General features: G+C 35.6%; 1 protein-coding gene across 2 annotated transcripts in view; it reads left to right on the forward strand.

Annotated features, from left to right (window-relative positions):
• The window catches only part of LOC149080237 (A-type potassium channel modulatory protein KCNIP1-like), a 68552-nt gene extending 41176 nt beyond the window's left edge, over positions 1–27376 (forward strand). Inside the window, exons 7-10 of one of the 2 annotated variants that reach the window (XM_089239316.1) lie at positions 4960–5103; positions 5307–5519; positions 15097–15159; positions 22669–27376. In XM_089239316.1, coding sequence (XP_089095442.1) covers positions 4960–5103; positions 5307–5519; positions 15097–15159; positions 22669–22716 — 468 coding nt within the window. In that variant the 3' untranslated portion in view covers positions 22717–27376. The remainder of the gene's footprint in view (positions 1–4959; positions 5104–5306; positions 5520–15096; positions 15160–22668) is intronic. The other variant, XM_089239317.1, reaches the window with a different exon arrangement.
• The last annotated feature ends 576 nt before the right edge of the window (positions 27377–27952 follow it).

Raw genomic sequence — 27952 nt, forward strand, 5'->3', positions numbered from 1 at the left:
ATTATCATATATAACTGAATATAGCGTGATATATAAAAATCTATAATTCACATTATGAGAAATTTTTTGTTTTTCAATATTCACTTCCGAAATGATTTTATAGAAAGGCTAATATACCTTGAGCGGTGAATTTTTAGTTATGAAAATATATAGCTTTGAGCTGATTATGCGTGTACGATTCTTGATACTGCAAGTCTAATGAGAAATGTGGCAATTTTTTAAAGCTTGCATATAATTGAAGAATCACGATATCGTAAACTCCAGCTATCACGCTGTAGAGGAGACACAACTCTGTTTAAGGCAACCTTGGCGTCCAATGAGGTTCTCCCGCTGACTCAGTGTTTTTTTAATTTTTTTTGCACCTGTGGAAAAATAGAAGAAATAATTTGCAGACGCGGCCAAGCATAGAAATAAAAATCAACATAGACAGTATTCTATTTATTAAATCTAAAAATAAAAAAAATCTGTATTTTTTTATTAGTATGACATCTACTGAGTCTTTGTTTTTATTCTATCAAAATTTTATGTAACGTGTGTGCAGCATTATTTCTGAGACAAAGTGTTTTTTTAACACCCATTCAATTTATTTATATGGTTTCTATTATTGACTGAACAAGCTTTTTTACACAATCCTTAGCCGAGCACATCCTCGGTCTATCACCATTATGGGCAAATTACTACCGTTTTACCCCCTTTTCAGGGGTGAGTTGCGTCGGCATATGTGTACCGAACCGTCTGCGTGCGTATCCAGTGTTGTGTGTGAAGTATGTGTTGCCATCTATATTTCAAATTGTGATATAAGTGTAATATTGAATATTTGTCAAACGACACAGTTGAATATTTGTGCCGTTTCACAGAATCTGTTGTTCAGAAGTGAGACTTTTTAACGGGGAGATTTATCAGCCTAATAGAGATCAACTTCTATCACATTCGTGCCTCGAAGTTGGAAAACAACATGAAACCAAATTCAACCGTGAAAAAGCCTCTGCTCTCCCGACATAATGTGATGTCTTAGTCATGTAGCGACGAAATTGATTTGAGCGAACTTTTCATGTCTCGGCAGAAAATTTCTTCGGGCCGGCACCGCTCCGTGGACCAGCGATTGAAGAATAGGGGAGACCGGGGATAGTTATCACACTTTTAACATTTCAATTAATTTCTGGTATGTAATTCAAATCAATATCCGAATGTTTGATATATCAATATCAAGTTTGAGCAATTGGCATGTTCTTAAGCTTTCTGCGAATACAAAAAATCACTTTATGAAATATAAATTTTTAAAAATTTCTTGTCGAGAGTGACAACCAACCTCATATATGGGCAAGTTGTCACAGATCATGGGTACGTAGCCACACAACATTAATTAGGTGTTTACTCATTATAAAAAACATTGAAAATAGTAGAACTAAATAAGCTTTATAAAATTGATCATGAATTCTCTTGTTTAACTCGATTTTATTATCAATCTGCCCATCAAAATGGAAAAAGAAAAAGAAATAATTGATTACTTTTTTTAGGTTTATATAGTTTTTTATGTATCCCCATTTGTGTTGCTTGTTACACTCGAAAATTATTAATGTTGATAATGTTGTTTGGACGCCGAAAAATCGGCCGGATCATTACAATCGTTAATTATGTCTTATTCATTTAATGCGTATTCTTTAATAATAAATTTACGAATAATAAAATATAGCTGAAATTAATTACGTCTTACTTATTTAATATTTACTCTAAATATATGCACAATAAAATAAATATAAAATAATAAAACTATGAGTAAAATAAAATATTTCATATCACTGATCAATATTACACACATCAGATTTACATATCAACAACAATTTCATATCACATGATCAATATTCCATATCACAATATAACAATATCATTAAGTTATAGAATACTTTTCGGCCAAAGATTAAAGTTTAATTTTGATCTCCTTCACTCGAATCAGCAACCAAGAGCATGTACCCTTCATTTCATTACAAGCATCGGCCAATGTAACTCGTGTTTTCATTGTTTATTTCAACATGGCTGAAGTAGTATTATCGAAGCGAAACAAAGAAATTTTTGCGCATGACGGGTCAGCTTTATTGGTTCGATAGATATGTTACCATAGGCGTGCGCAGAATTTTCTCGAGGGGGGGTTAGATTTTTTGTCCTTCTGAGGGGGGGTTTACGTTTTTTCCTGCAAAATAACACTATAATCTTGGTTCTGCGGGTTAGAACCCAACCCCCCCCCCACTTTGCGTACGCCAATGTATGTTACTAACGTTAAATATATTATCAAAACTATATACGAGCATCTACCGGGGAACTTCAAAAAATTCTTGATTGCTGATTCCGGTGAAGGCGATCGAAATCGAATTTTAATATTTGATTGAAAAGTATATTCTATAACTTAATGATATTGTTATTGTGATATGTGTAATATTGATCATGTGATATGAAATAGTGTTGTGATACGTAAATGTGATGTGTGATACTGATCATGTGTGTTTACTCTTATTTTATATTCATTTTATTATGCATATATTTAGAGTAAACGTTAAATGGAAAAGACGTAATTAATTACAGCTATTTTTTATTATTCGTAAATTTATTGTTAAAGAATACACATTAAATGAATAAGACACAATTAGTGATTGTAATAATCCGGCTGATTGTCCGGCGTTCAAAGAGCTGCGTCCAAACAGCCGCGTCGAAACGTCCTGTACCCTGTTGATAACGTAATTAAACTGCGATATGTTTGAATTTTACTTATGGCCGCTTTTGAACAGTAATTTTGGCTATTGGGACAAGCATTGCCACTTGTACATAGTGGCATCTTGAAAGAAATTGGGGGATGGGGGTACAACGGGCCCCATATCGCACCGAGTGAAATAAGAGCCTCCAAATTATTGAGAATTTTTATTAACACACACATATACAGGGTGGGCAAAAAGTCCGTAGAAACTTTGAAAATGAATAAAAACCGGAAAAAACCGAAATAAAAAACTGCAGGGTTAGCATCGCTAGGTCATGGGAATTTTTTTTAAGACATGAAAAAAATAACTAAAAAAACAGCCAATAGGTGGTGCTGGTACGAGCGATTTCGGTGGAAATATGCAAATGAGGCGGTTATAAGAACTTGCGTTCCTAATCCACAAGCAGTTCACCATTGTAAACCGTGTATGTGGACCTGCTGCACTCTGCCGTTGCTGGATTTGTGGCTCGCCTGAAATGTGTTATTCCCTGTGGCGGTGGTCATGGGGAACACATACTGCTGTAATAAACGATTTGGAGGCATTCTGTTCGTTATTTGCGTATCTTTTCTTTGACTTGTGTACATCAGCGTCACCTATCGGCTGTTTTTTAGTTATGTTTTTCTTGTCTTCAAAAAAATTACCGTGACCTAGCGATGCTAACCCTGCAAACCGTTTTTTATTTCTGTTATTTTTCCGGTTTTTATGAATTTTTAAAGTTTCTACGCGGACTTTTTGCTCACCCTGTACAACATTTTAAATAAATAAATACAAGAGGTCCAAAAAAAGAGCTCGGGTTCCGTGCACCCAGACTCACTTTTGGAATCAACACCGAGGGCATATATCAGAATATTCTTTGAACGTAGCCGGTGTGATAACGCGTTCGATCACCATCTTATTGAAAACACTCACCGTCAATGTGGTTCGGATGAGAGCTATTTCTGTTACCGCAAGAAATCCCTTTCCAGACTTATTAGAATGGAAAAAGAACCTATATGGCGACGACCGACGGATGCATCTTAAATGTAGGCATTCATTAGCCGTTTTCCTGGCCCACGTAAGTCCATCACTGGTACTGAAGGCAGAACCGACTCCGGCTGTCTTCTAAGAAAATTGAAAATCTCCTTTATTGTCTATTAGATTCTATATTTAAAACCACTGAAGCTCTATGCGGTGGTATTTTGGAGTTGGTGGTAAACATACCTCAGTGTGACGGGATCGGATGTTATTCTTAAGTAGTTGATTAAATATTGATGATGCAGGTGCACTGATGTTCACGGGAGTTCAGATCTCCATTTCAGATATCATAAGATTCACCAAGGCCATCCTGTGATTAACGCACTTATGGATCGGGTGCACTTTAGTACCCTTTGTTTCGGTCCTGGACTTATTGCAGTGCCGTCTTGGAAACTACTTCCTTTCTTTGAAACCGAACATGGCCCGGGTTATATCAATTTTAGCTAATTTTAGCCATTGCCCTTGTGAAAGGGTAAGACCATGTTGGAGATGCTTGAGACTACTGTTGCCAACAATACTACACAATAGGGCATCTCGCACCATCGGTTCCCAAGGCCGTCTCAACTTCTGAGCCGACTCGAACACATTTCGGGGGTTCTCCGTGGTTATCAGATCTGTTATCACGATTTTCGAGAGTAACTATATAAACTAGTACGCTGGTACTGCCAGGAAGGTAACTTCACCTCCCCTCCAAAGTACAGTTTTTCGTGGGACTCGCGATGATTTGAAGATGGCTATGTCGTCTTCGCACAATTTCGCAGAAAGAAAATCTGTCTTATCAGAGGCCTAACACGGGCAAGCTCAAATGGAGACATATCGACGTCGTTGCCACTTTTGAGACATTCTTGACTTTTTTACTTTTTAACTGCACACGATCCATGCTTTATCGACTATTGTCAATGACATCCCTGAGTGACAAGAAAGACTAAACACTCCATTCCAAAAAAAAAGCACAGTGGTAAAATACTGTCTTTTGAATGCTAACTTGATTTGCGTGTTAAATGTGACGCTACTTGTATTATATGCTCGTAATTTGTATAGATGGTCATCTTTCCAAATGACAAACATGCAATCTAATTTACGTTCATCCGGCTCTCTTTCTTGTTGTTGCGATGTCATTTTGCAAAAGTGTGAATTATAAGTAAGACATTTTCATAATTTTCTTTATCACGGAAGTAATTGGTATCATCCAATACAGGAATGTCCAAATGGCATGGTTAAAGAAGAAACATTCAAGGGCATCTACGCACAGTATTTTCCAAAGGGCGCAGAAACAGCACAGTATGCACATTATGTTTTCAATTCTTTCGACCACGATAACACAGGATCAATCACGTTTACGGTGAATATTTACCTCTCGTTTTACTCTTTTTTAATTTTTCTCTCACAAAATAGTAATTATAAAAGTAGTTAGTCACAAACCCCGATCTAGAGCGTGATAAAGGCAGTGTAATGCAAGTATAATAAATTTGATCTGTAAAGACGAACATTTGTTTACCAAACACATTTTAATCGTAACTAATAGTTCTTCATATTCTCTGGCAGGACTTTGTTATTGGTCTCTCGGTACTAGCAAGGGGTTCTCTGCAAGAAAAGCTTCGGTGGGCATTCAGCTTATATGACATCAATGGAGATGGTTATATTACTAAAGACGAAATGTCGCGGATCGTGCAATCGATTTACGAGCTCATGGGTAAAGCTGTTGAACCAATGATAGAGGACCACACAACGCGAGATCACGTCGACAGGGTCTTTCAGGTGAGTGAATATAAATGTGGTCTTTCAGTTGGAAATTCTTGTATACAATAGAAGATACTTTTTTTTGTCTCTTCCAACCAGCTTCGAATTATAAACATCTGTTATAAAACATTCCCCTGAATATTTTTCTACCAATCGTAATATTTAATAATTTTCTAATAATATTTTTTGATAATAATGAAACAAGTTATTTAGACAATCATATAATTCTTAACCCTTAAATGAGTAGCTTTGCATTACGTGCAAAGAGTTCATTAAATGTTCATTACTGCAGTCAGTTTGAAAATAAAAATTCAGAATTGCCTTTGCACATAAGGTGAAGTCATATTCTTTCCATTTTATATTTTGAATTTGCTGGTAGATGTCCCAATTAACGACAACAGCTCTTTGTTTATTGCAAAACACATGTGGCTATGATTTCGCTAATTAGTTAAAAATGTTTTGTTTGCATTTCTTTTTTTTACATCGAAGTTTGCTATCCAAATTTTTTCTTATTATAGTTGGAATCATACAAAGAAGGTAGTTGAATCATACTTGGAAAGTATTATTACTTATTTTATGTGTGATTTTTGAAGCTTTACAAGTCATCAATAAGGCCCTGTATGAGCAGTACAATTCGAAATAAATGAATTTTAATGATTTTTCCCGCTTTCAATACGTATCAATAGCAATGAAAAACCCCATCAGCTCGAAAAAAAAAGTTGAGCATTTAAGGGTTAAACCCTTGTCTGTGTCGTCCGAAGCAATATTTGTGATTAGACGGTTTTCTTTTCTTTTGTGACGGGAGAAATTGGCTTTTTCTTTTCACCTTAAAGGGCAAATTGAGTTTTAATCTTTTTTATTGATAAATGCACGAAATTAAACAGGGGGAAAAAGACTTCCATTTTTTATATGTTTTTCCCAAACATATTCCACAGTTAAGGGGTTAAGAAATTGGATGGAATTCAGCTGTGGCAGAAATCTTCAGGGGATAGTTGTAAATCAGAAAACGCATACAAGGATCTTTCCAATGATTGAAATGCATCAAGAGTTTTTCTCTTTGACCTTACGCAAAGTGAGATTCCAATCCCTACTCAGTCTGAGGCCTTATTTCTTATCAACAGAATTTAATAAATGGATATTTATTTACTTTTATGGCTTCACAGTTAAAACGAATGAGCAAGTAATGAGTCGATTCTTTTAAAAAAACACTGTAGAGTGTGTCTTGGGAAGGCATATAGACCCGTCAGAGAGAAAGCGTGGTCGGCCACCACTGACTTCTCGCTCTGTGTGTGTGTACGTGACCCAAAAATTATTTTCTCTAATTTTCCTTATGTTCCGTCACGTGAGTTTTCACTCCTTTTTGTGGTTCCTATATATACACACCAACGCAGGAACATGGAATCTTGTACACTCAAGCAAATTTTGGTGGATGTTTGACAGTAAACTGCAGATTTTTTGAGCTGATTTATTGAACCAAGACTTTTCGAGTTGTTTCTACAAACCAACTTGAAAAAAATCTGAAGAATTATATGCTTGTCAGAATGGTTGCCGTTCGAGTTTGCATGTGACTTTTCATATCTGCGCAACTCTTGGGAATGAAAGCAAAATTTAAAATTTCCCATTAGCTAGTGTGATCTTACCGAGACGTGACTGTTGCTAGTTTGAAACTGGCACCATTCTCCGATCTTCAGATATTGTAGCAGCACGCTAATGTGCCGTGGCATACCGGTTGCGAATTAAAGTTCTATTACTACTCAATGTAATTTTATCCTTGAAATATCTCGTTGCACCACTGAAAGATCTCATGGCGCCACGGCAGTCCATTTGGGTTCTTGCGATTCTTATTCCCTCGAGCACCCACAGCACCCCCGATTCTGACGCCACTGTATATCATTAAGGTCACGCTAATCTACTACAATCAATTTTGGACCAAACGGACTTGCGTATTGTCATGGGTATTCTCTATCGCTTGACCTGTTTAGGGTGGAACTTCCTCCGGTTGAAAGAACACAGTTTCTTAAAATAATATATCATTTAGGGGCCGTTCAAGTATTACGTCATCAAGTATTACGGGGGGGGGGGCAAAAATGGCTAAAAATTTGCTTACGTAATACTTGAACGGCCCCTTATGCATGTGTTGATGATTATACAGTGCACGCCGTTTGATGGGATCACATCGGCATTCGAGGTTTCTGATAACAATAACCACATGATAACTTTGTCCGAAAAAAAATCCTGGTTGTAACTACGATGACCAACGACGACAACTTCGTTTTTCTTTCCCGTATGACTGGTATCAAAATTTTAAATCGTGCCGTTTTCCATTATTATTATTGTTGTTCTAAAGGATATTTTTTCTTTAAGCTAAAATCCTTTCTTTATTCCGAAATTATACGGAGTTAGAATGGAATTATCAATGTATATCACAAATTATACAGGGCGCATAGCAAACAGAAGGGGGGGGGGGTATGGCATTCTACTGTCGAACCGTAGATCCCAGAGGTATACTTCAGTTAGAAAAAGTTTCCGAATAACGTGTAGTGCTCAGATATTTCATTCATGTTTCAAGGGGTTGTATAGTTATTAAAATAAAAAAGTCATTTTTTTATAGTGTCCCCGTATTTACCCAAAACTCAGAAAGTTGTTGCCCTGTCTATCCTGATACCAAAAAAAACTTTCATGTTTTTAAATTCAATATTCACTGAGATATTCGAATTCAAAAAACGGAAGGGAGTTTGGGAAAACACAGCGTTAAATACGGGTAAAACGATTTTCCAGCATTTTTTTTCAACTTTCTTCTTTTTATTGAATTAGAAAATATCTACGTGAATATTGCACTTAGAAACACGAAATGTTTTTTGTTGATATCAGGAGAGACAGGGCAACAACTTTCTAACTGGGTTTTGGGACGCACGAGGACTGTATGAAAAGTTATTTTTTTTATTTTAGGGGCCGTTCAAGTATTACGTCAGCAAATTTTTAGAAATTTTTGACCCCGTTCCCCCCTTGTCAGCAAAATTTCGTCAGCGCTGCCCCCTACCTCCTATATTGGTGTGATCAGAAACGTACGCGGGAGACGGTCATAGGGTGCTCGTGCACCACCCCCTCCCCAGACGAAAAAAATTTTTTTAATGTACAAAAACATATATCTATCTTATATAATATCTTTAAAAAGAAAATACCTTTATATGTTATTATAATCGATTTCTGTTAATTTCAACGCTATTTGAAAAGTAAGAACTCAAAATTTCTCTTTAAGAAATTGATTGCGACCCACCCTTCAAGCCATATATGGTAAACCTTTGACCCGCGGACCAAATGTGGCCCTGAAGGTTATCTGATGTGGCTTGCCCCCTCAAACCCAATTTTGTAAAAATGAACTAAGTCTCACATTTACACATCGCTTAAGTGATCCGTGGCACACTTTCAGAGCACTTAAGCGGCCCGGACACATTTCCTGAGCACTTGAAGGATCCGTGAAACATTTAGAGATCACTGAAGGGTGGCTCTGTAAGGATTTATCATTAGGGAGAATGCTAGTTCAGGTGCCCACAAACTAGCGAAAGATTTTTCTCGTTTTTGGCGCATCGAGTAAGATGCCATTAAGAATATTTCATATTTTCATAAAGGGTGGTTGATGTCGTAAGCATCATACAGCCCCCCCCCCGTCATCAAATTCAACAAATCGGAATCCCCCATCGATGCTGACGTAATACTTGAATGACCCCTTAATAACTATACACCCCCTTGAAACATAAATGACATGTCTGAGTACTACACGTTATTTGGAAACGCTTTCTAATACCTCTAGGATCAACGATTCGTCAGTAAAATGGCATAGCCCCTGTTTGCTATGGACCCTGTATATACAAGTGCATATGTTACATCCTTGTATATGTTACTGCCAAAGCCCGAAGTTCAGCCAATTCGCGAAATGGCCGCCACTTCATGAATTGGCCGGAGATCCCTGGCCAAAGTTCGATGTATTGACAAGATGTCCAAACGGCCGCACCAACCGATCACACCTTACGTGTGATGTAAGACAAATCCAGTTTTTTTCCACCAATCATTGAACGACACCGTTACGGTGGTGCAGCATTGCTCGTTTGGGGTGGAATTATACTGGGTTCCGGAACAGATCTACATGTTCAAACCGGAACCATGAAAGCCCAGATTTATCGGGACATCATTCTGGAACATTATGTACGTTTGTTTAGGGGTGCCATGGGCGCAGAATTTGTGTTTATGGATGACAACGCCCGTCCTCACCGAGCAAACATCGTAAACGAATGCCTTGAATCTGAGGATATAACCCGTATGGAATGGCCAGCATTCTCACCTGACTTGAATCCGATAGAGCATGTATGGGACATGCTTGGCCGACGAGTTACAGCCCGTCAACCACCTCCTACATGTGTACCGGAACTTCGGAGAGCATTGCTTGCTGAGTGGAGTGATCTTCCCCAAGATCAGATCGATAATTTGGTACTCAGCATGCCTAGGCGTTGTACCGACTGTATTTCATCGCATGGGAGACATACAATGTATTAACCATCATACCAACCATGTAATAGAAAGTTTTTGTAAAGGAGATATTTTTTACAATTGCTCCAGGGAGCAAAAGTCGTAGTTTTTATGAATGGTATCATACATACACCATCGTTTTTGTTCTTTATCTATTGTTTAATAAATGGGCTTTATGAATAAGTAACGTTTGTTTTGTTTCTGAACCTTTATTTGCCGGAGCTGGCATTATCCTTAATTTATGGATATGAGTGTATATACTGTTTTACAGTTTTATTTTTAAATGAGTGGTGTTTATTAATATTATACAGGGTGGTAAATATCGACCGCCCAATAATTATACACGTGATTCCTTGTAAAAACTAATATGGAAAGTGTTTTCCGTTTGGGATCAGACGAATATTTAATGAGTTTTAACGTTTTGAATTTTTGTAACGGTCAGTTACGCGCCAAACAACCAACGAAAGCAAATTTCTTCCTCAGCAGCGGGTTGCAGGCTTTTTAAAAATGAACTGAAATATTCAATCGCATTAGAAAAAAGCCAAGATCAGTTACTGTATTTTCCTTCACAATTGGCGTTTCTTCATCTTCGTGCAGAAGAGTGACGTTAACCTTGTTATTAGATGTTACATTCACCCCACCATATTGGCAAACTTATCACAAAATTTGTAAAGCGTTAGCCAAACTATTGGAAAAATATATCGTGTTTTCCCAAAATCGACACTTTTTTCTAAAATGTGGTAATATGTTCTCCTTCACTATCAAGTCAAATTTTTTGAGGGAAGGTGCATACAGTGCATAGTGTTTACTTCGCGATCGTTTTTTTACGCTGCCGTTTTAATAAAGCAGGTCGTCGACCAATAAAGCAGGGCAATATTTTTTGTCATTTTACAATTTCATCAAAACTGTAACACGTGAAAATCTTCAATGAAGAATGTTGAAATGATAACTTTTGACTGGTGTGGAAACAGTAAAATAATACCAACGATTCAATCAGAAACTTTTAATCAAATCAATTATTATATGAATCGACATATTCAAAATAATTAGTGGTTTCGGATTTTTTTCTATCGATTATTCATCGAGTCACATTTTCATACCGTTTTCTACATATTGCAATAAAGACTTTTCATTTCCTTGTGATTGCAGTTGATTTTTATTGCGCTGAAATGTTAATGAATTTACTTTACCTTTTTATACAAGAAATATTTTGACGACTTCGAAATTTATTCCAGCCTGCATGATTTGAGCAGAACTTGGTCATTTTTTTCAGATGAAATTTCATTCGGGGAGTGTTTATAAGAGAGCGGTTGCCCCGGGCCCCTCTTTGCAGATACGAACTTCGGGCTCTCGCCGTATTAGGCATTACTAATTTTGTCGCCCCTTTGAAATGCTCTTATATTCCGTTTCTTAATATTTTTTTCCTCAAAAATTCATGTCCTCTCTCCTTAGCTCTCAATTTTCGAAATGAAAGTAATCTCTTTGCTGTTTGTAGTCTAAATATGGTTTTGAGTAATGTTTCTCATAACACTCTCATAACGTAAATGAGAAGTCGTAAAAATTTCAAACTGTATTTGTTAGACTTCATCGTGACAATTTGCAACTGTGATCGATTTCATTCACAACAACCTTATTGTGTTAATCAAGTTATTTATGCTGCAGAACAACCAAAAACCGTGGCAGAATCACGGCCCCACATTTAGGGCAAGGCCCCTAGACTGGGATCTTTGGCGGGTCTCCAAGCCAGATTTTTCACGATTTTGCACTATGGTGAATTTATAACATGGAAAAAGAAATGATGATAATTGTCCCGAGAGCCCCAGGGCTAGAGACCTGTCAGCCCCACCCGTGTGGGAAGCCATGAATGTAGAGCCGTCTTAAAAGCACCATGGGACCCCTGGCCAAGTGATTTTTTTGAGGCCCTCTAACAGGCAAATTTACATGCATACTCCTCGAAAATTGCAACTATATCTCATTTTTGTGAGGATCCTCTTCTCTTGAGCCCTCGAGCCGTGCCCGGGTGGGCCCTTGCGTTAAGACGGTACTGCATGGATGCAATATGTAAATCTTCGGAAACTTCGAAGTTGGAACTGGAAAAAAAAAATCTCATCTGAAAATTGTTAGCGATACTTTATTCATTTAAACAAGACAAATCAAATTATCACAGACGTTGTGCAACTTTGATCAAAGCAAAAGAAGTTTTTATTTTTGGGTTAAACAATCACGTAAAAATTTGGGAAAGGCACACATACACAAGAGAGGAAAAAAAACTGGTTTACTTTTTCTCAATTTTTCTTTAGGGATATATATTTTTATCCGTTTCGGAAACGCCAGGTTGTACACTTGGTCATCACCTCCTAGAGATAGAAGGCCTCTGCACTGTTTGCCATAAACGTCATTCAGACTACCTAGCAAGTTTGCCACATTTTGAACCACAGCATCCTATTTCGTTTCTTCTTATTTTCGCGTAGAATCTTCCTGATTGGCTCACAAATACCGCGTAGTGATTGGATGTGGGGCATAGAAATCACCAATTCTGAACCCGATCATTTCTTTTTCTCACAACGATGATACTGGCACGAGCAGGGAATTTTTTTCCCCTGAATATTCTGAGGAAAAATGGACTGCTTACTGACGTCACAAGCTGAGTGCGGAGGCCTTCTATCTCTAGGAGGTTCTGTGTAGGTTCGGTGAATTCGGCAGGGTTTTGAAATGACGTCATCAATCTTTAAAGCGTTATAACTCATTAATTGGAGCGTTATAACTCATTAATTGGAGCGTTATAACTCATTAATTGGAGAGTTATAACTCATAGTTATGGAGCTAATCAAAAACATTAAAACTCTTTTCCATATTAGTTTTTCCACAAGGAATCACGCGTGTAATTATTGGGTGGTCGATAGTGTATTGCTGTCATGTATATAATTTATTTATTTAAATTACTTATGTATATTTACAAGAACTTAATTGAGAAAAATTCCCAGGATCTCTCGTATAAATTTAAATCCCGTAATCCACAGAGTGAGAAAAACCAGCGGAAAACGTTAATCCTTAGCTGTGATGCATCTCACGAGCTCTCAAGACACCTTAGAAGCTGCTTAAATTATGATAACTAAACTTTTTATGATAGAAACTGCTCTACAAGTCTCCTCGGATATATATATAACGTTAAGCTGGGTCCAGACCTGCCACGCTACGCGATGCCGAACTCGCAAAAACCAATTTGACGGCAAAATTAGTCAAAATTACCTCTAAAGGCCACTACTACTATGAGGGATCACGTCACGTCAGAGTAGTGTGACATGGTGAATTTTGACTCGTCAGAACTCTGTGACTTCCAAAATGTTATCACAGAATTTCCACGAATCAGAATTCACCATGTCACTCAGAGTAGTGTGCATCGGCCATCAGTCACATTCTCAAAAACAGTTTTTAGTGGGTCGGGGCGGCGTAGCGCTGCGGGTGAGAATGAGCCGGTTTTTTTACGCACTGAGGGACGCAAGCGAAGCGCGCTTGGGTTACAATAAAACTAGCATGGGATTGTCTAAAACACATACACACAAAGTGGTTTTTAACATTTTTTCCATCCTGCACCCCCAGTGCAATACGACTTACCTTCCCGCACTCAAAAAAGACAAAAAAATTCTTCAGGACACTTCTTTACCTGCTGATAAATGAAATATGTATAGTCAACAATGAAATTTGTTAAAAATGCTTGGTGAAAAATTTAAATGTGACCATGTTAAGAGACAAGCTAATTCAACGAGACATTTTGCCTGTTTCAGCGCTCAAGTTGATATTTATGGATGACAAACACAACACATTCCATTTATTTTGATAGCTCATTTTGAACTTTTACAAACACTGATACTCTGAAAAATATTTTTGTCAATTGCATTTTTATTTCATCAGTGATACATTTCTCACAATAAAAGTAGCTAGGAGAAAGACATTTAGTAAAAACATTCGCCTCTTTTTTCCCGAATAAACATGATTTGTAAAGCAATTTACAATTCTATTTGATTTGAAAGGAGTGATGACTATATTCTTCTCTCTACAACCTTCTCAATACAAAATTTAATAGGGGGCAACTAGTGTTGTAGGACTTGAACCGATGTTTTCCAAATGTCATGAATGGAAAAAAAAAGCTGGGGAAAATTTTCATTTGGCTATAAAATATTGATAAAAAATATTTAAAATTATAAAAAAGATGAAATATGAAAGTATACTGCTCCTAAAAATATATATTATTAAAAAAAATTATTTTAGGATAGAAAGTTATTTTAAAATTTGAAAAATGGGCTGGGGACAGTGACATTTCCTTAAAAAATGGAAATTTGTTCAAGCAAGTTTTAAAAATCTATCGATGAAAAAATCAAAAAGAGAGGCAACTGGAGGGACTTTTCAAAAACTATAATAAAATATAAACTGACGAAAAAAAAAGTTCTCTCTCAAATATATTTAATGTAAACTGCTGTTGACACAATTTAGACCAATTTCGTGAGAATGACCCAAATGGACCCAAATTTAAAATTCAATCCCCCTCCCCCTTCCGTTTATTCAGTCGACTTTTCCTTGGTTAACTGCGTGGTCAGGCTAGTAAGATGTCGTTCCATGATTTTGAATCAATAATTCACATAAAGTAGGCTCGGCTACCTATAAGAATATATCGCACTAAACGCAAAAATTCCAGTCTTTCAATGGTTGTACCATGACCGACATCTTTTCCATCTGCACAAGCAGAACATTTTTTTTATTTGAATTACGTCGTAGAACTTTTATAAATGATGTTACAATTCGAAGAGGAATTCTCTTCCTTTCAGTTAAATTGTAAACAATTATGTGATGCTATATCAATCATTGTTTTATAGGGTCATTAATGGCTTTGACACACATTAAAAACATTGATTTGGGAACGATTACAGTCCATGTTGCATTCTTAATCTAGTAGAAAGAAATAAGAATAATCACGCGCTGAAACGACTTTGAATCTCTAACAATAGCATTCACATAATGGTGAAAAAAAAACCTGTAATGTCTCTTGTTTTAGCGTTTTTCTCATTACTTTCAGAAACTGGATCTTAATAAAGATGGCGTTGTTACAATAGATGAGTTTCTGGACTCCTGCCAAAGGGTAAGCTTGTGACAGAAAGTTTTATTTTTCGTTTTTTCTTTCCGATTCGGGGAAACGTGTATCAGAGTTGAATGTTTCACACACAGACACCTCTTCTTTAGAAAACCTAAATATATAATTTTATTCTGAATGTCAAAAATAAAATCGAAGAAGAGAGAGAGAGAGAGAGAGAGAGAGAGTAAATCTCTTAATTTACATATATATATATGTTACTGCTAAAGCCCGAAGTTGGCCACTTCACGAAGTGTCCAGCTCAGTTTACCCGGCCAATGCCCGAAATTCAGACTTTCGCCGGCCCCTATATTTCGATCGATATTCCCCCTATGCGTCAATTCCTATACATTCCTATATATGTTTCACCAAGATATCGATATTCAGATTCCTTTGATCGTTAGGGTTGCCATAGCTAACCTAATTATGGTTAGCTATGTCTAATTTTAAATGTACATAATTATCACAAAAAAATACGCCAACGTGGCGATAACCCGAATCATAGGGATCGATGTAGGAATGTATAGGAATCGATATATATAGGGGCCGGCGAAAGCTCGAATTTCGAACATTGGCCTGTTCAGCTAGGCTGGCCACTTCGCGAAGTGACCAACTTTGGGCATTGGCAGTAACATATATATGTATAACTGGTGTGTATTCTCTGGACAAATGAATAACTCCGCGTATGATTTATGTAAGGCGGACTACAGTGAAATCTCGATTCAACGATACTCTGTGGACTAAGAAAAAATATCGTATAGAGGGATTATCGCGTTATATCGAGAGATAGATACAACCGCTCACAAGCCCGGACTGATGCAAAGCACCTTACTTCCGTTACCTCAAAAGAGGCAGAGTTGTGTCCAAAAAGTTAGCAATGATTTATAGTGGTGGCTCTCCTTGCCCCGTGCTCGCAAGTACCGAATCACTCGCGTCGTTCTCCCCATGAAGATAGCCATGAACTAGATGCAACGTACAAGCCATTTGACAAAAATTGATAGCTGAACACAATGACTAGGGAGAAAAATTGCACGTGCGCCCAGTGACACATAAGGACCGGAGACCGCAGCCAGGGATTTCAAAAGAAGTGTGGAAAAGATTTGTGCGGCAAGTAAGAGAAAAGAAGAGGAAGTTGGCATGTTGAAGTGGGAGAGATTTGAGAATGGTCACAATATATATAAAATACTATATATTATATATATATACAGCACCTCCACTGCGACGGGAAACAAAGCCTCCGTCCACAGTGCTAGGCAATTTTGTTTCCCTTTCTTTTTAAGGAATATGCAATATATACACACAGAAAACACATAGAGCCCCCCCCCCCCACTGCGACCTCGTTGACAGTGCTGAGCATTCACTTCACATTTGAATTACTCGCATATATTATTTACATTACAAAAATTTCCCTTTTTTATACTATTGGGAATGCACATAAACATTACTATGAAGGTAATGCATATCGGGAACAGATATCACCATGAGCTCATACAAATATTCAAAGTTACAAAATTACTATCATACTATGAAAGTCGACGGGAATAATCAAACACAGCCACCGTTCACAGTGCTGAGCGTTCACATTTGAATTACTCGCATATATTTATATAATAATATATATACGCTACTTACATAATATAAATTTAGACCATTCTCTTTTTATATAATTGGTGATGCACATAAACATTACTATGTACAATACATATTGGGAACAAATATCACCATGAGCTCATACAAATATTCAAAGTTACAAAATTATTATCATCCTATGCAAGTGTATATACATAAACATTTGTTTATTCTTCCGATTGTTTGTACAATGGATCACATCCAAACAATCAGGGAACTTATAGAGAGACACAAGGAATACGAATTACAATTGTGTATGGCCTTCATTGATTTTGAGAAAGCGTTTGATTCTGTCTTCACATCTGCTGTTGTTAAAGCTTAGTGTAATTAGGGTAGAGAAGACTTATAACAATATCATCAAGAAAGTATATGACAAAGCAACTACAACGATTCGTTTGGATAAAAGAAAAGCAAAGATTAAACTTGGAAAAGGAGTCAGACAGGGTGATACTATCTCACCAAAACTCTTTACCGCTGTTTTAGAAGAAGTATTCAGAAAACTGGATTGGGATAAGAAAGGAAGTAAATTAATGGAGAATTTCTCAACCATTTGCGTTTTGCAGACTACATTGTTGTTATCAGCAGTAATCCAGACGAACTACAAGAAATGATACAAGAACTGGCGAAGGCAAGTATTCAGATAAGATTGAAAATGAATCTGCAAAAAACTAAAGTTATGTTCAACCCCTTTGCATTGAATAGGACAATCTTGCTGAACAACACAGAGATAGAAGAAGTAGAAAGCTATGTATACCTGGGACAAGAAATTGCCATGGACAACGGAATCATTAATGAAATAAACAGAAGGATCAGGATTGGATGGAGCACTTTTGGAAAAATCTGTGTAATTCTGAAGAGTCACGTGCCATTATGCCTGAAAAGAAAAGTGTTTAACCAGTATGTGCTACCAGCACCGACTTAGGGAGCTGAAACGTGGATACTCACAATCAAGACGACGCAAAGGCTACAGACAACACAAAGGAGCATGGAAAGATGTATACTAGGCATCACAAGGAGAGACAGAAAACGAATCACTTGGATAAGGAACCACACAAAGGTATATGATATCATGGAAAGAATTGAACGTTTAAAATGGAAATGGGCTGAACATATTGCAAGAAGACAAGACAACAGATGGACCACAAGTATTCTAGATTGGTACCCCCCGTGGTGTTAAACGTCCGAGAAGGCGTCCCCACGCAAGATGGATTGACGAGATCAGGAAAGTGACTGGAGTCAACTGGATAGCTAAAGCATCAGACAGAGCAGAATGGAAAAATTTAGAAGAGACCTTCATCCAGCAATGGACTGAAAATGGTTGTTGATGATGATGATATAAGTGCGCCCCTTAATCTGCGTCTGTTTCAGATTCTACTTCCGTATCACTAGTGGAATATTCACTTCTAGTTATTATCAAAATAGCTTCTTTATTATTCATCAGATAGCTCAAGACTTGTTGCAGTCTTTGTAAAATAATTTTCCGTTTCCATAAGATCTATCATCCGTTTGGTGGTGCTTCTAAATAGTATCCCTTTGTGTACTCACACTGTGTCACATAGTGTATCACGCTTCCCGAATGGCCGCATCTACACGTGCTAGTCTGGCTGATTTTGAACCTTTGCATGTTTTCACCGAATGGACCGTGTTCTGCGAGGAACATTACTATTTTTCTGGGCATAATACTACTTTAATTTTACCCACCTTTGGTATTACGTCGAAGACCTTTCTTCCAGTTGTGCATATTTGCCAATGATGTTGCCATTTCTCTGACACTTCTTGCGAGAGCAGATTTTTAATGTCGGATGCCGGTAATTTCATTAGGTGGTTTTCATGTTGATGTTTTGTAGCCACTTTTGCGAATTTATCTGCCATTTCCTTCCCCTCAATGCCTACATGAGCTTTTACCCAACGTATTGTAATCTTCCTGTTGTCCATTAGTATTTTTTCTAGCACTAGGCTATGAGGGGATTCCTTGAGGTAGATTCGTATTGTTTGTATACAGGACATGCTGTCGGTCTTTATAGTTGATTTTTCTCCAAAATGTTTTGCATAAGTGACCGCCATCCAGATTGCGTATAACTCTGCTTGGAATACAGTGTTGTTATTGAGCAATCGACAGTTCCATTTGTCCGTTACTTCACCCATTTAGATACTGATGTAGGCTGCTCCTACGCCATCTACTGTCTTGGAGCCATCTGTGAATAAAATTCAGTGGGTTGACTCTTCTGGGTCTGTGGTCAAGACCTGTGTTGGCAGAATATCTTTCACCGGGTGATACATACGTCCACGGCGGATGTTCACGCTTTACATCTGTAAGAAAAATATATGTTACATTATTTATTTTAATTTCGCGCCTGAGCCTTGAATTTGCTTTCTTTACTTCGTTGTCCAACAGTATGTGCAGTAAAGGATTGTTAGTTAATACTTGTAACGCACTGTTTGGTGTTGTGGAATAGGCTCCAGTGATGAATAGCAGGAATTTTCTTTGAAGAGAGTCTACTTTTGTTCTTAGTTGTTGTTTGGGATCATTGAACCATGCGATAGCACCATATGCTATAATGCGGATGGCGACAACTTTATATAAAGCGTATTTCTAATACTTGTATTAATGCCCCATGCGGGGCCAGCCATTCTTTTAAAATTTTGTAAACACTTCTGTTTTTTCGTGATCAGATAATTCACATGTTTTTTCGGTTTATGTTCACAAAACAAAGACTTTTTATTATTTTTTACTTTAATTATCTTACCCTGCGTCGCGTACCAAGAATCGTGGGACTGGGCCTATAGTAGCCTCACCTTCATCTCTAAAAAGGGATATCTGTCTTCCTCTGATTGCATCAATCATTGTTCTTCTCACATTGTCCGGCATTGAAATGCTGAGAAGTTGGTTTGCTATTGTTTTGTGTGAAATATTATTGAAGACTCCATTAATATCTATTATTCCTGTTTTTGTCTCTAAAATGTTCGTATACTGTCATGAATCTTTGAAAGTGCTGTCTCCGTCGAGAACCCGCTTCTAAATCCATGTTGTTTATCGCTGATCCACTTCGTTTTCTTGATGTAGTAGTTGATTCTTTGTGTCAGCAACTTTTCGAGAATTTTGCCCACTGTATTTAGAAGAGTTATTGGACGGTATGAACTGATATTGTTCGGATCCTTTCCCGGTTTTAGAAACAGTATCAGCTGCCCTTTCTTGAATGTTGTAGGAAAAGTATTGAATCTGAGGCATTTATTGAAATGTGTCGGGAAAAATAATTTATGAAAAGCAGGATACACTTTTAATCAATGCGTTTGTTATTTCTTGAGTTGAGAAAGGTGGATCGTTTCTGGTATATCCGTATCTTGTATATTTCTTGACTGCCTTACAATATTTTCGTTTTCTCCTTCATTATTTTTGGGGAAAATTTCTAAAATGTTTTGGGCAGCTTGTAAAGATGATATCGAGATATAGCATTATAATAAGGCACCACCAAATTTATGCTGTTGTTGACATCTCTTCCGAATTAGCGTTGTACGTATCACCATAAAATGCATTTATAAGCATTTATTCGGCAGGAAAAAAATTCTAATTGATTAGTTGAGGAACAAAATTTAGTTGGTTGTTTCACCTTATAAAATAGCTTCTCTCACAACACATTTGTGTACTACACAGAAAATAGCTTCATGGCAACTTAATACTTCCGGACGGAGGGAGAGAGAGGGGGGGGGGGTAGATTATATATATATATATATAGTGCAAAAAATACCCATACAAACATCCTCAAAAGAACAAAAACTGGTGAGAAATTTAAAAATAGTATATTGAAGGTGATTTTGAGTGAAATATAAAAATTATCGTTGTAGCAGTTTTATACTATTTCCTAAAAAATATCGTTATTGAGGGATTTATAGTAGTAAATGATATCGTTGTATCGAGAGGAGCCTATAGGCCATTCCAAACATGATTCGAAAAAATATCGTTGTAGAGGGGTTTATTGTTATATCGAGTATCGTTGTAGCAAGGTTTCACTGTATAAACATTCCGATACCTCTACAGCAGCGTTTCTAAACCTTTCTGAACCCGAGGACCTGTAAAATGTCTGAAACAATTTTACGGGCCATTTTAGTCCCGTTTTCTGTAATTTTGGTTGTTCCGATTTTTTTTTTTTTTTTTTTTTGTACTTTTGGCCTGTTTTTTCAACGATGCTTTTATTTGAATTTGCAATATTTACTTAAGTCGTGAATAAACAGCGTTTTCATAATACAGTGTATAAATTATTATTTTATGATAATTATCTAAATAAATATAGATATTCATTGGGCAATTTCCGGTTGTCGCCTTTGTGTTTGTATTTGCATTTCGCATATTTGTCAGGTTCAACGTTTTTTCCACATTTAAAAAAAAAATTAGTAATTGTGCTTACTTCTGGCAACATTTTTGATGGCAATTTGTTATGTCTCGTATTTTACCCTATTTAAGATCCCAGTTTACATGAATGAAAACGTAGGAAATATGGTCATTTGAATGTTTTTTGTGAAATACATTATGTTCACTGTGATTTGTAGCAGTCCTTTATTTTCCCACTCTTCAGCAATTTTAGAAGTAATTAGAAAATTTATTTAAGGTAATAAATTGAATTTTTTGGCAAAATTTAGTAATATCCGTCCGCATTTAAGATTACAATTTGCCGCAGTTTTCTCGATGATGTATAGTTATGTGTAGCGATATATATATATATATATATATATAGTTATGAAGGTATATTTTTAATTGACCATATTATTAATTTTAATTACAACGGTTGAATAATATTTTTCATTCAGCGAGAATTAAATTATTGAGTCTGCCCGCGGAACACTCATGCCATCGTCGCGGACCATAGGTTAAGAAACGTTGCTCCACAGGATTTCTATAAATCTCGTCTGTTGCTTTATGTCAACCATTGTGTTTTTTTTTTTTTACTTGAGTACGTGTATTAAATCATCCGACGATACTGGGCGCATTCGTAAACAGTTGCACGACGAAATTCTTTGAACGCTCATGTCTCAGGAAGTACGCAACGCAAGTCAAAAGCAATGGTATCGTCAGATGCACATTTCAAAGGTCATTCAATACTTCTTCGGTTTCAATATCTCTTCCCGTCTAGGCACCAGGTCCATTGCCCTGGTTCGTAACAAATTGTCTTCCGCTATATCTCGAGCAGTTATAACGAAAATAGACGACATTGGTATAGTTTGTTAGATATTCCAAAGACAAAGCCGATGATAACGCCATAATTTCATTTTGTCATTATACCTGTCACGTGATTCAAAGTACAATAAACGTAATCACGTCAAAACTTGTGGCCGGCCGTGTCTATGACACAGCCTACCCTAATTTTTTTTGTAACACAAGGAAATCTTACAAGATATTCGTTGTTTGCGATGCGAGTATTCAAAGTTTTATTTATTTTTGAATTGCTAATGAGTTAGTAAAATTGCGAGCCAACGTGATCCTAATTTTGAAAAAATACTAAAAAAAGATTTGAAATGAACGTAACACAAATATGAGTGAAATTTACGGTATGAAAAGGCTTGAAAATTCAGATGATGAGTCAAAAAAAATTAAGTGTTAAAAAAAACATACAATGTGGTTCATTCTTATCATGGAGGTATAATTCCTTTTCAGTTAGTCTTAGACTTAGAGTAAGCTTCCAATTTTTTCATCCTTCATCCTAGAAGCTGTTAGACTCAAAAAAGTTATTTCTTGAAAAGTTACGAAAGATTTAAATTTTTATACGTTACCCTGGTCCTATAAGTCATACGCTGGTCATATTTATGTTTATACTAATTTATATGTTCTCATATGTATTTTCAAAGTTACCACAATATATCGTTGATTTTTTTTTTCTGTATTCAATCTCGTTTCAGGATGAAAACATAACAAGAAACATGTCTGTTTTTAACACTATATTGTGATCGCTTTATTTTGCCAGTACAAGATAGAATATTTCCAGCTACCGAGAAAACGAGAAACCTCTTTTGTAACTGATCGTTCAAACAGCGTTATGTGTGCGAGTAGAATGCAGTAATTTGAGCAAAAGGGATTTCGCCGTTCAAACGTTTTCCCGGTGAATGGAATTCTCGAGAACGAAACATGGTAAAACAACCTTATGAAAGCAGATCACAAAAATTCAGGACATTATTTTGATACACGAATGTTTAACGAGCAAAAATTCCGAAATCGAAACTCTATAAGGTACATCTGGTCTGTTTCATATTTCCGACTCTGAAAAATGACGACCTTTATTTCCTCCGGACATAAAGAAAAAGCATCAGCATATGGAGAAGATGCGTTGTTTTCGCCTTACATTTCCGATTTTTTTAAAAAGAGGTTGCTTGCTCTTCACCGATATACATTTTGAATACTGGTACGAGATATGCGGCCGATTTTTAACCCGAAGTCAGTCACAAAACGTCAGATCTGATTTTTGTTATTTCCTACGCAACGTCCTTTTTGACAATTTACGATTTACTCAAAGTTTAGTTTCCCCATTCCACAATTTTAAAATTACAAAAACCTAAATAGTTTGTTCGTATTTTACTTTATACATCGAATCTCTAACATATGCGACATGCTGGAAATATGCGCAACTGACGTGCTCACTCGAAAAATAATTTTTTACAAAAATTAGTTTGTTTTTAAATACATTTTCAAAGATAAGTTTCTGTTATTTTATCGTTAAATCGGAAAAAATTGGCGCCTATGAAAATAAGTGATAAAAACTTGAAATATCCATGAATTATATATTTATTTTTTATTTTAATCGATGTTAAAGAATGGAATCGTTAAAGATATCACTGAAAACTATGAGACGAATAAAGCGTATTACAGCATGAAATTTTTAACATATATAGTCTCACAAATGATATATATATATATTCATATTTTTTGCACGCGAATCTCACAAGGCGTGACGTAGAATGCCCCCTCAGTGATCATCACAGTTAGTGACCACACTCTGGTCATCATCCTACTTAGCACGCATTTTCCATTCTGTCACTTCTTGATCACTGATAGGGCAGCACCAGTCATCTAATGATTTCAGCATTGATGTCATTCCAAAACGTGTGATTGAACTGTGAGTACCTCAACGAATACCGCAAAGTGCATCCAAGAGAGACGACTCTTTTAGAAATTAAATAAATTACAAACAGAGAGAAAATAAATTTATCGAATGCAAAAAAAAAATTCCCCACGACTTTGTGATCTTTTAATTTCACGAAATTCGGGGAATTTAATTACTTAAAAGATCATACAAATAAATTTTCGTCGTGTTTAATAGCCATAAGTTTATCTAATGTCATATTGTATTCGCATGCGACAGTATCGAGCCAGCACGTGTGGCATTTTTCGAAAGCTAAGAAACCATTGAAATTATTTCAATTTAAATTCAATACCAGTTCACTGTTTTATCATTTAAAAAGGAAAGAGTTAAAGATTTTAAACTATTTTAAATAATTAAAAAAGTAATAAATATTTTTCGTAGCGTACTATAACGTGAGAACGATACACAAAGACAGCGATTTATGTTATCAAAATCTAAAAATGCGGGAAAATAAATATTTTACTTCTGAAGCAATTTCGGATTTAGTCTCATATATATTCTAGCTATTTTCGCATAAAATATCCAAATAGTTAATCACAAATTCAGAAAAACCATGCTTTATTCCTATTTCAAATAACAATGTATTTTAATGCAGTTTCAAATAAATAAAGTACTATATCGTCCATGAAAAACACCAAAAGAGATTTTAACCGTGTAATTTAGCTCTGTAATTCTTTTTTATGAAATAAAAATAATTTGATAAAATTTCATTTCAAATTGCACTGGTTTTAAATTCTCATTCAGATTGCATTCATTATTAACAATATTTCGCATTACAACGCTGAGAAGTAAATAAATTTTAGCATATCGATTGTGATTTTGACTGGTATTAGTGCCAACTGGCGGTATTTGTACGGTATGGTGTGAGAGAGTATTCATTTATTGGCTTTATCTCTTCGTAAAGTGATGCCGAGGAAGAAAAAATCTTTTTAAAAATTGAATTTTTATGAGTAAGAAATGACAAGATTCATCCAAATGTTCTTGTTTCTCGAGGCAAAATTTTGACAATCGCATTCAAGCTTCAGAAAAAAAAAAGCCACAGCAATTTTTCAGCAGCAATTTAGTCCGTTGAATAAATTAGAAATTTATTCGCTTTTCTTATTAAAATAACTAGGCTGTAATGTCTTGCAAAGTTATACCAGCAAGCGTGTTATGCTTTGCTTGGCAAGACAAAAAAAATTAAAATAAAAAAAAGTTTAGAATAAGAACGTTAAAATATTTCACTAACACTATTAAAATACACGTAACAATTTACACTTATATGCCAGAGCAGCCCATAATGCTGTGAATGTATTATTATTGCTAGGAAATCGATTTGGATTTCAAACATGCTATAGCAAGTATAGAACACTGAATTATGATAAACATTCTAAAAACTTCGAGTATTTTCTCTCTCTCGTCACTGGTAGTTGAATTTCCATTTGTTGTTCAGGCATTAATTGATTGCTCTTCATTTTTTTCTCTAGAACCTTTTTTTTTCCTGTGCTCTCGTTTGATGAGGTAAACAGATTTTTTATTTATTTAACGTAGAATCGAAATCTCGGCGATCAGTTTAACTGGATATCTGAAAACATAAAATTATTTGTAAACCTTGAAACAAAATATAACTTTTTGTTACTGATCAAAACGTTGCAATACATGCCCGTTGAGGCAAAAAGCAGGATTATGTACGAATGTTCATTATAGATTATCAGATTATGAGTTGGATATCGCGCGGAACAAATGCCTTCCAAACTTGTACTGTTATAAGCCCTTCAATGAAATTATAACATTTATATAAGTGAACGTCTTCTCATATTTTAGTTGAATTATTATTAGGTCTTAGAAGTTGGATTAATGATCGATAAATACAACATTAAATCCCATAAATAAATTTATGGGTTATAATAAACATTTTTGCCGGTTTATAAAAAAATGATCTAGAAGAAGAATTTCTATATAATACAGTTCACTAGATTTCATTTTTATATTATTTAATTCTCAATCAAACATTTAGTGAAATTGTTTCTCTCCCTTTTTTTAAATAAAAGAAGTATATATTCCACGTTGCCAAAAAATATATATATTTTGAAACAAATTTTTCCGATGACAAACACTTGTGTTAAATTTTCAGGCAGCTGCTGAAAATATTCACCAACCTTCAAGCATTTTTTGAAAAATATGTAATTTTGAGTATTTATATGTATGTATGTATGTAAATTCGTCTATGTATGTATGTTATTTCGGATTCAGAAAACAACAGTGGCATAAATTCATTCCAAAGGATGTTATGGAATATTCCATGAATCATATGAAAACAGTTCAATCGTAAGCTGTTATTTTTTATCATAGCTAATATCTTCTAAATAGCATTTTTAAAAAAAAATTGTTAAAGAAAAAATGTATTAATTTTTCTTTCTAATGAAGGATTCGTTGGAAGAATAATTATAGTAATAATATTATTGTTATATTAAGCAGTATAAGTCTGAAATGACCATTAATTAGCGACGTGAAAAACATTGCCATTTTTATTTATTTTTAGATTCAGTTACAACCCTTCTTCTTTTAGCCTATAAATTTAATTCAATTTTATTGTTTTGGTTATATATACACACATAAAATTCAGTCAAGGTACTGAAAAAAAGGATATGACAACTTTCATTCCACCATTTTTACTTTTATTGTAAATTAAAGTATATGAGAAAATCGTGTTTCCCGTGGTGCTCTTCTTTCATTGCAATCATCAGTATATCCACTGAATTGTAATGATCGATATACCGCTTAAAATTACTAATCAATATCGTATTTTTATCGGAAGACACAAGTCATGAATAAATAGTTATATAGAATTCGACATTCCATCACTAAAAAACTGCAGTATTGAAATAGCACCAAAGTATATACTTGTGTTTATTTCATTATAAAATTACAAATTTACTTGTTACTTCTTTCGCCTCATTCATGACATCGATCGTATAATACGATGCTCATATTTTTTTGGAAATGATTTTTTCAAGAAACAATCCATGCTTTGTGGGCAGTATTTGATGTTCATAATAATTGTAGATAAATATTGTTAACTATGCCATTGGTGTTTTCGAGTAATCTTTCCGTCACAGTATTTTGTGATAATGTGGTTGTAATGTTTGCTTCTAATTTTATGCAATGTCAATGTAATGTGAGTCGTGTATTTGTAATGGTTAATTGACCTGAATACGTGATTGTACAAGTTTCTTTTTTTCTCCTAAGTTATAACTATGTGTTATTTATTGATTTCTGCCGCCACGTAAGTGAGTGGGAAACCTCCGCTCCTAAACGGAGTGCTCAAGTCTTGGAAGGCATAAGTAAAAACAACAAGATAATACACTCAGTTGTGATTAGCAAATTCAAAGTGCTTGAACTTGATCCTATTATGTAATGTAGATAGTTCTCAAAATAATTTATGGTTTTACATATAAAGAAGTTTAAAGAAATAAAAGCGATTCAAAATATTTGTTTACGTACTTCTTTATTTCATTTTATTTTATTCTTGTCTTTAAAATCAATGAATATACACCAGCAAATCAGTTCCTCTGGCTGAAGCCCTGGCAGGTCCCGGGGGGGGGGGGGGAAGACATGATCTCATGCCGCACTTGTGATAATAGCATTGACCATTTTTGATTATCTAATTAAATAATTCATTGCAGCAACAGAGCAAGATGGTAGTGCTTTAACTGAAGATGTTCATATGTATCTACATAATATAAGAAAGTTGCTGAAATTATTCGTACCATGAAGGAGCATTATTATTTTTTCAACGGGCCCCGAATCTGACAGGGGGGGGGGGGGGGACAACCTTGATATTATCCTCCGGTACCTTAAACTGTATATGACGAATTATTTTGTTAATTGATTGTTTATAGTAAATAATAGCTATGGCACTGGATTTGAATTCCCGGCAAACTAATGTATTTATATGTTGTGATCTGATCCGAACTGAACTTATCGTGAATGACGTTGCTGTTGCGTTACTAGACACTAGCGTCAGAGTATGATATAAATTGAGTGTACGCCGTTGTGAGTTCACT

Source organism: Pholcus phalangioides, unplaced genomic scaffold (genome assembly GCF_987345545.1).
Source record: "Pholcus phalangioides strain wild (caught in Gottingen) unplaced genomic scaffold, Ppha-v1.0 ptg000011l_1, whole genome shotgun sequence".
In the NCBI taxonomy this organism is placed as follows: Eukaryota; Metazoa; Arthropoda; class Arachnida; order Araneae; family Pholcidae; genus Pholcus; species Pholcus phalangioides.